The 8798-nt window shown below is 55.3% G+C and overlaps 1 protein-coding gene across 1 annotated transcript in view; it reads right to left on the minus strand.

Moving 5' to 3' along the window:
* The window catches only part of LOC104283140 (hepatocyte growth factor-regulated tyrosine kinase substrate-like), a 15635-nt gene that overhangs the window by 5416 nt on the left and 1421 nt on the right, over positions 1 to 8798 (minus strand). The window contains exons 2-19 of the mRNA XM_009881293.1: positions 8535 to 8619; positions 8082 to 8157; positions 7501 to 7593; positions 5411 to 5534; positions 4361 to 4413; positions 3788 to 3856; positions 3456 to 3580; positions 3147 to 3225; positions 2961 to 3059; positions 2484 to 2579; positions 2088 to 2126; positions 1860 to 2003; positions 1496 to 1709; positions 1133 to 1305; positions 855 to 995; positions 599 to 776; positions 391 to 524; positions 16 to 109 (exon numbers count right to left, since the gene is read on the minus strand). Of these exons, the coding sequence (XP_009879595.1) occupies positions 16 to 109; positions 391 to 524; positions 599 to 776; positions 855 to 995; positions 1133 to 1305; positions 1496 to 1709; positions 1860 to 2003; positions 2088 to 2126; positions 2484 to 2579; positions 2961 to 3059; positions 3147 to 3225; positions 3456 to 3580; positions 3788 to 3856; positions 4361 to 4413; positions 5411 to 5534; positions 7501 to 7593; positions 8082 to 8157; positions 8535 to 8619 (2016 nt within the window). The remainder of the gene's footprint in view (positions 1 to 15; positions 110 to 390; positions 525 to 598; positions 777 to 854; positions 996 to 1132; positions 1306 to 1495; positions 1710 to 1859; positions 2004 to 2087; positions 2127 to 2483; positions 2580 to 2960; positions 3060 to 3146; positions 3226 to 3455; positions 3581 to 3787; positions 3857 to 4360; positions 4414 to 5410; positions 5535 to 7500; positions 7594 to 8081; positions 8158 to 8534; positions 8620 to 8798) is intronic.

An 8798-nucleotide genomic window follows, 5' to 3' on the forward strand; every position in this document is an offset into this window, starting at 1 on the left:
AGAAGGGGTGGTAGCCCATGGAGCCCGACTGGCTGCCCATGTAGCCCATGGCACCCGACTGCGGGGCCTGAGAGATGGCCGGGATGCTCTGCGACTGCGAGGCTGCGCTCTGGGGAGGAGAGGCTGGTGAGAGGTGGTGCAGGCTGCAATGGCTCTGCTCTACCCGCTCCACAGGAACCAGGGTGTCTTCTTCCCTCTGTGCCACGGGGAGCCCAGAACTGACTCTGACTCCACCCCACTCCCACAGCGAGAGCAGCAGCAGATCCAGAGATCTGGGACCAACCAGCCCCTTCTCCTTCCCGCTCAGAGACCCCGCCACTGAGATGGGGTGCATTGCACCAGCCCTGCAGAACACCCCAGCCCACCGCAAGCTGCTCTGCCCTCACTTGCCTGGTAGCCCTGCGTTGGAGTTGGCTGGTAGGACGAGTACGCCGGGGTGGTGGTGGGCACCGCCTGCCCCTGCTGAGCTGCCTGCCCGCTGCCTGCCCCCGGCTGGTACATGTAGGCATTCACCATGCCGGGATCTGGGGTGGAGAAGGCAGAGATTGAAGTAACCACCTTGCAGCTCAGCCTCCACCCACGTGGGATCACAACGTACCTGTCCCCGTGACAGGCATTGCGGTGTACGGCCCCGTGCCCCCTTGTGCTGCCTGGTTCATGTATACGCTGTGCATGGGTGAGCCCTCCACGGAGCCGGCTGGGCTGAAGGTGCCAGGGAAGCTGGTGGGCCCAGAGGGCTGGTAGATCACCCCACTGGCCGCAGGCATGGCCTGGAGCTGTTGAGGGAGGAAAAGCATGCTTTAGGCCATGTCCCCTGGGACCTGGCAGGAGGGTCTCTGGCCCAGCAGCCATACTTGGGCATAAGGCAGCGAGAAGGCTGGCATCTGGGCTCTCATCTGGATGGTCTGCTTCTGCTGCTCCAGGCGCATCTGCCTCTCCTTCTCCTGCTCCTGCAGCCGCTGGATGGCCAACTGACGCTGCATCTCCAGGTACTCCTGTAGGAAAAGGGCCGTGAAGGCTAGAAGCCAGGACACCGCAGCATCCCTTCCTGCCAGGGCAGCCGTCCCAAGGCACAGGCAGGCCTGCTGGCTGACACAGCCCCGCGTACCCTGGGAACGCTTCCCTGCCTCACCTGCTTCTTCTGCCTCATGATCTCCAGCTTCTGGGCCAGCTGGATCTGGCGCTGGCGCTCTGCCTCCTCTGCTGCACGGCGCAGCTTCTCCCGATGCTCCTCCCGCAGCGCGTTCAGAGCCCCACGTGCATCCCGGATCTGGGCCAGTTTGTCCTGCAGACCTTCGTAGTACACTGCGGAGGGAAGAGACAGCCTCAGGGACCATCTCAGGGCAGAGCACCCAGGCCACCCCTGCACACCGCACTGGCTTCTCTCCAGAGAGGCTGTGTCACAGTAATGACGAAAGCTGGTGCTGAGGGAAGTCCCAGCAGCCACCCGCTCCTCCCCAGGGCACCCGCGCACGGTCCAGCAGCTCCCACATACGCCTGCGCTCGTCCAGCTGGTTGAGCAGCTCCAGCAGCTGGGGGTGCATGTTGTTGATGGACTGGAAGAGGGACAATACAGCAGAGTCATTGGTGATGCTGCGGCCTCGCATGTGATTGCTCTTCATGCGGTTGACAAACGTGGTGACCGCATTCTGCAGCGCCTTCAGGAACTGCTCGTGGTTCTCCTCAGACTCGCCGTTCTGGTACTGCTGCTGGAAGGACAGGGCGGCCAGTCAGCCTCAACTCTCCCATGCTGACAGCCAGCAGTAAGCCTGCAGAGCTGCGTGACTGAGCTGAACAAAGAAGTCGGGCACTTGTCAGCCCTCAGAAGCTGCCAGGCACAGGTCCAGGTCCCCTCTTACCTCAACAACACTGAGCTGAGCAGGGTGGGCTTCCCCAGGCTGAGCAGTTGGCTCTGTGAGGGACAGAGGTGCTGATGGGGTGGGGCTCTTGCGAACTTCCTCTTGTTTCTTCTCCCAGTAGTTGCGGTTCAGGTACCGAGCCAGCTGCCAGAAAGAGAAGGAAGATGAGCCTTGCAGCCCCACTGGGAGTGAGCCTGTGCTATGAACTAGTAAGGCCTGGATCCTTACCTCTGGGTCAATGTCCTCAGCTAAGGGAGCAGAGGAATTCTGGAAAGAGACAAACAGGGAAATCCGTTTCAGAGAAACCAGAGACCTGCAGCTCCCACAATGTCCTGCTTAGCCCTGTCCACGCACAACCACCAGTGCTGAGCCCCAGCAAGGGACTGAAAGGGGACAGCTGTATCCTTCAGCCAGACACATGCTGCAGCTACGGGGAAACAGCAGGGGCACCTAAATGCTGGCTGAGTACAGACCTTCTTGCTGAAAACACAATAGTGCCGTGAAAGAGCAAGGAATTGAATGGGGCCAATATTTCCTCTCAGAAGAGGGATTAAATCTGACCCAAGCAGAGCAGACTTGGGCTGCGTTCAGCCACTTCATGTTCAGGGGCTCCCAAGAACGTACCACAGGTGGGGAATAGAGCGTGCTGACGGGGGGAGCTGATGATGTGACGGGTGTGGGCTCAGCCTTCGGGTACATGGAGTAGGTTGTCTTCTGCCTCTGCAAAAGAGAAAGAACTAGTCAACTCAGGGACTGTCCAGACTCCTCCAAATCACCCAGTCAGCGACAGACTGGGCACACTGGGTGGGTGAGGTTCCTAGCGATGGCCAGGCACGGCCGGCAGACCCAGCCTCACACTTCGTACAGTTCCCACAGGTCAGCGTGCCCCAGGGCTTCCAGCTTGGGCACAGCCCGCTTCCAAGATGCGGGACTGCAACACAGCACGTGCCTGGCTCCACTTCCACCCTCTCATTCCACAGGCCTTGCGACTCGCTCACACCAGGACATGCCTAGAGATCTGTTACTGCACAGCTAGGAGATGCCCAGCACATCTGGGCTGTATGGCAACAACCACTCCCAGACGCCAAGCAGGGCACGAACCATTCTCTCCTTCTCCTCAGCCTCCGACTGAGACAAGGCAATAGCTAGCTGGAGCTCTTCCTCCTCTTGCAGAGCTGTCTCATCACGCTTTGGAGGCAGCTGCGAGTGGAAAGTTGAGGAGATGGTCAGTAAAGGGATCAACAAGCAGGTCAGGATCACTGGATCATCTACAGGGCAGTCACTCACCTGGGATTGCTGAGAGAGAGGGCTGGTCAGGTACTCGGGGGGCAGTTCGGAGGTGGCAGCAGCTTTACCTTCAGCTTTCCTGTAGTCAGAAGGAAGCAACAGTGCAGACTGAATGCTCCTTCCTCCACACTGGAGCCCCAGCTCTGCACAACACTACAGCTGTAAACCCCATTCCCAGGAAGGACGGGAGCCCAGCCCAGCCTGCACAGCTTGGGAAACCCTTGCTCTGGTCTGCAGAAAGGTGGCTCTGCACCAAGCTTCTCCCCTGCCCTATTGCAGGCAAAGAAACACATCACAAAGGGTACTGACTTGTTGAGATGCTCATAACAGGGCTCGCAGACTCTCACTTCCTTCTCAATCCCGAACTTGGGGATGGTGGAATATTTGGAGGAGCACTTGCCACAGAAGATCTGCCCGCAGGCCCTGCAGTGATGCTGCAAAGGACGGGAGACATTAGCGCAGTAGCAAGACGCTCCTTCACCATTAGACAACATCACTCAGACACCCCCAGCACTTCCCTGCCAGTGGCTAGGGAACGTGGTCCAGCCCCAACACACTTCCACGAAGGCTCAGGGGGTCCTGCAATTCCCGGGGGGCTGTGCAGGAACAGGGAACCTGGAGGGGGCATGAGCGGCACCCACCTTCCGTGTCACAACGCCAAACTGCACTCGACATCTGTGACACTCCTCGGCATCGACCCAGTCTGGAGCCTGTCAGGGTTAAGGAAACTTGCGTAAGGAGGGGAGGAGGGCCTCAAGGAGAGTGTTTCCACCGAGCTTTTCAGCAGCTCCTATGGCTAACTAAGGCACTCTCATGAATGGGGGAGATCGGAAGCACTTGCAGCTCAACAGGAAATATTAATCCCCACAAGTTATCTCCTCTTGTGTTCCTACAGACTGTGATACTTTCTCAGTCAGCAAGAGATTTTCTAGGAACATATCTGCACGGCGATCGCTTTAGCAATGCCCTGCTGCCATGTACAGACTGCCATGCTGCTGGAAGGCCACCGGGAAGGGTAAGATGAGACTAACTCCCTGTCCTGGTCAATTCTCCCCTCCATCACTGCCCGCGTGACAGCTGGGAGCAGTATGTACCCAGCAAAGTCTCTAATTGCATGAAACAGAGGAATGCAAGAACTGAAGGTTAGTAGGAAGGGGACAGGAGAGCAAGGTTTGTCCTGCAGTGCCAACTCCCTCCCCACCAGCAGAGCTCACCCTTTCTGCAGCAAACATGGCATCGCTCTCTTTGAACTCCGGGAACACGTGACCTGCAGAAGAAGCGACAGTGTCCTGTTGTGAAAGGGCTCCTCTGCACAGGGAGGCTGTGGTGCCTACAGCCTCGTGCCACAGATGCCAGCCACACGCGTCAGATCCAGATCAGCACGCCTGCCCTGACCATTATCTTACTCTGACACAACTAACAGCCATCCTCCTCCTGCAGGAGGCCAGAGGGCAATGCTCACACAGCACTTGCTACTGTCTGCGGCAGACTGGGCTCTCAGCCACACTCTCGAATGCACATGACAATCCCCTATTGGTTTCCCTTATACACCTGTAAGTGACATCAGGGCCCTCTGGATAAGGCCTATTTCTCAAGACTTTGAACACATCGTGGGGGTGAAAAAGCGCACTGTGTGGGCAGGCAGGGCTTTGAGTCTCACCCCTGGAAAGCCAAGAGTGTGGCAACACCGGCTTGGTGGGGGACCGGCGCCTCCAGGCTTTGCCACTGCCAGTGGCACTGGTTCTGGTGCACAGAACGAGGCAGAGACACCAGCGTGTCCCTTCTGTCACAGGGAAGGCTGCCATCCCCGGGACAAGAGAAAAAAGTGCCATACTGACACTCTCAGAAAGCGGGAGCATGGACCCATCCTGGAGGTAGTAATGAAAGCCTGGGAGGAAGGAACCACCCCACTGTACATCCCTTCCCAGAGGATATGATGATTTGCGGCCAGTTTTCTGAAGAATATTTGCAGCTCCTGCTTTTCAGGTCTCACTGCCAACCCTTAGCTGCTAGCTGGGCTGGAGGCCCAGAGCAAGGCAGCGCCTGACCCTGGGACAATGGGGCTGTCCACTCTCTGCAGTGGGATTCAGTCACTCCAAGAGGTTCATCAGGTATCAGGCACCAAGAAAAAGCTCAACATTGTAAGTCCAGAATTTCACTAACAGCAGGCAGGGTCCTGACACCCATTCCTTCTCCTGCAAGGCTCCTCCAGAACAGAGCTCCTTGGCCAACTGTCCACCCACCTTTGCCCACAGAGTCCTCACCTTCAACCTTCATTATCTGATAGGTGTCCTGCACCACCTTGTACTTGGGCTCATTGCGGAAGGCGTGAGCCCAGGCCTGGATAAGGTACAGGATCTTACTGCGGACACTTGTCTCCACTTGCCTCTGCACAAAAAGGGAGGAGGAAAAAAAAAAAAATCTGAGGAAAAGACCCTGAAAACCAATGGATGGTGTGATGTCCCCAGAAGAGAAGCCAGAAATACCATTCATGGAAAGAGAGACCTTAGAGTACTTGTGCAAGGTAAGAGCTGTCAGAAAGTTGCAATAAGGACAATTCATAGCAAGAACTACAATCTCCTTCAGCTTCCCCACTTCCCCCCTCCATCCTTCAAAGCAGCACGGACCAACTTGGAAAGGGGTGCGGTTATGACGAAACGCCCAGAGACTCGCAGAGCCGCTCCCCAGGGCAGGTGTGAGCACCAGCCTGCCCAACATCTTTGTGCACCTCCTCACAACAGTTGCTTGTCCCTCTCTCAGAAAATCACGGGACCTACAGCTACCCAGCTGGGCAGAACAGCACAGTCCGCCTCACCCGAGGGCTGACAGGACACCATAGGCTCACAGCTGGAGGGTGTCTGGAGCGTGTTGGTGCCAGGCTGTCAGCACCTCCAGCCCCAAGACTCCTGCCCAGGAATACCCAAAGCTACCTCAGGACGTGACGCAGTAAGGACAGCTGGGAAGCCTGCCCTTTGGAGGCAGGGGTGGTTGTATCACAATTCAAGGAGCCAGAGGAAACTTGGCAAGCCTGTTCCTATCCCAGCCAGCCTCCGAGAGCAGCCCTGTCATCAGCTGACCAAGTCATTGCACATTCACATGACCGGTTGCTCCAGAAATCCCCCAGGAAGCAGAGGAGCATTGTCAAGCTCCAATTTCAGCTGAGGGCTCAGCCTACACAGCATGACTTACTGACAATTCCTGGAGCACCAAACTTCTAGAAGATTTGGCAAAATCCTGCTTTCCACACATGTCACAGCCCTGAACCTCATCACAGCCAAAGCCATTTTACCAGCATTGGGCATTTACAGGCAGCAGAGTTCCAAGTGCAGGAGGAGAATGGGTCTGCAGCATTTATGAAACTACCGACGCAGACAAGGACTGGAGAGAACCACAAAATCTCTTGATCTGATTTCCTCAGCCTTTGGAGTGGCTGCACTACTACACCTGGCCGTCACATTGCGGCAGCGTTCCTATCTCAGCAGAAGATCCTACTCAGAGACTGAGTCAGCCCTAACAGGAAGGTGACAGGGGAGACACCCTGCTACAGTGTGCGAGATGATGGGACTCATACAGCTCATTCAACAAACACCTGGATCTTCCAGTCATCTATTTCTGGCAGAAAATGGAGGCTGTAAGGAGGGAACAGCACTACTCTAACAAGCTCTTGTCTCTTCTGGGGCTGGGAACTAGAGACAGAAGTTCCCATTTCCACTTCACTTGTGGAAGTCTCCAGTCCATGGGCACAGAGAGCTCCTGTGGGCATCATGTTATATCAAACTGGTAAATGATAGCTTGTGACAACAGCTTGTCAGTGAAAACAGCCAGGTTTACGTCCTGCAAAGCTCCTCAAACAATTCCACAGCCCAACAAAACGGCCATTATAAAGAGGAAGCTTCTGCCAGTTTTCACCTTGCTGCTTTATCTTCTCGTGTGTCTCATACTGTACTATGGGAAGGGAATTCACCTCACCGCTGCTCAGGTCCTTGGTGCGACTGCCAGACCATCACCTCTGTTTTCCTTTGCTGTCCCAAGCCAAGCAAAGCGTTGTACCCAGGAGCATTTACCATGATACGGTCTAGGCCTTTACAGCATATTCCTTCCTCGCTTCACGGTATAGCCAAACATTACCTTTGCTCTCACGGTACCTTCTCTCCCTAGCAGGCACTCCTTAGCTCCCACACTCTACCCTTCACATCACGCAATACAGTTTGCTCTTTTCTGAAACGTATTTCTGAACTGTTTCCCTTCTGTTCCTTACACAAAAGGAATGAAAGACAGGATGCGCACATTTTCTCCTTTTACTGCTTCTTTTCCAACCTCACTCAAAAATGAGAGTAAAATAAGATATATTTACCTTGAGTATTTCCTTCAGTTCCTCCATAGTCTGTTTATTGGCCACCTCGTCATGGACTGTTTGGCCGCAGTTTTTAACCACTGACTCCATGACCTGCAAGGGCAAAGGACAATATTAGCCCGCCGCTTTCTTCCTTCTCCATGGCCCACAATGAGTCCCAGCACGCGTTACAGGTTACTGCAGCCAGCACCCCAAGATGGTGAGTCACATTAAGGCAGTGTCGGTCAAGCCAGAGAAATCCACACTGCCATGCTGGAGAGTTAGCTATGCTACAACTGCACGGTGGCCTTTGTACCTCTGCTGTGTAGAGACAGACCCCCAGGGACAGCGTCTCAAGTTCCAGCTCTGTCTAACTCCAATATGGAATTAAAGAATGGAAACCATGGCCTGCTGATTGGTCGCAAAACCTCTGCGCTAGAGGCAGGAGGAGACAAACTCCAAGCCACGACTTCATGGCTCCCCATGCAGGGCAGGGAACGCTGTGCAGACTGCACAGCCCAGGAGGCAGGCTTATAGCAGACGGGAAGTTCCCTGGCCTGTGAGCCAGGACCCTGCAGTGCTCAGGTGTGGGCTGACATTACCTCCAGTGCGTAGAGTGCCACGTGGGGATTCTTGTCATTGACTTTCTTCTTGATAGCATTAACAGCATATTTTGCTCTGGGTAAGGAGAGAGAGCACACGTCCTTAGGCAATCAAGAAACTGAAGGGAGATTCCACCTGCTGCTGATAACCTGCTAACCCCTGCCTCAAAACAAGGGTACAGTTAGCTCTTGGTCTACATGACTCCCCCAAGGCAAACCAGGAAGAGAAGGAATAAACACATCCAAGCTTGAGTTTCTCTAAGGATTTCAGGCTAGAGGTAACTCGCAACTCAGCAAAGTACCTCAATGCGTCAGAGTGTACCACACTGCCTTTCCAACGCTTTTCTGAAAGGGGTAACAAAACGTGTGCTGCCACAGGCTGACAGATCCGAGACCCTCACGCTTTGCCTTGCAAGAACAGGGGGAGCTGCGCTTACAGTGCATCCAACTTACTGGGTATCTCCCTGACGGATCATGTCGCAGATCTGCAGGATGGATTCCCAGTCCGTCTCCAGCAGGAGCTGGCTGGTAGCCTTATCTGCAAGGAATAAGCCTATTAGGCTGCTGTAAGCAGTTCGCCTCCGCTCCACCACTGCTGGCGCGTTTGCAGGGAAGCTCCCCCGGACGCCAGCGATGCCCCAGACCTGCGCAACCGGGGATAAAAATCCCGATTTTTCCCGGGACGTGACAGCTCTTCCGCTTCAGACGCCCCGGGGC

The sequence above is a fragment of the Charadrius vociferus genome, unplaced genomic scaffold (assembly GCF_000708025.1).
Source record: "Charadrius vociferus isolate BGI_N301 unplaced genomic scaffold, ASM70802v2 scaffold373, whole genome shotgun sequence".
Lineage (NCBI taxonomy): Eukaryota > Metazoa > Chordata > Aves > Charadriiformes > Charadriidae > Charadrius > Charadrius vociferus.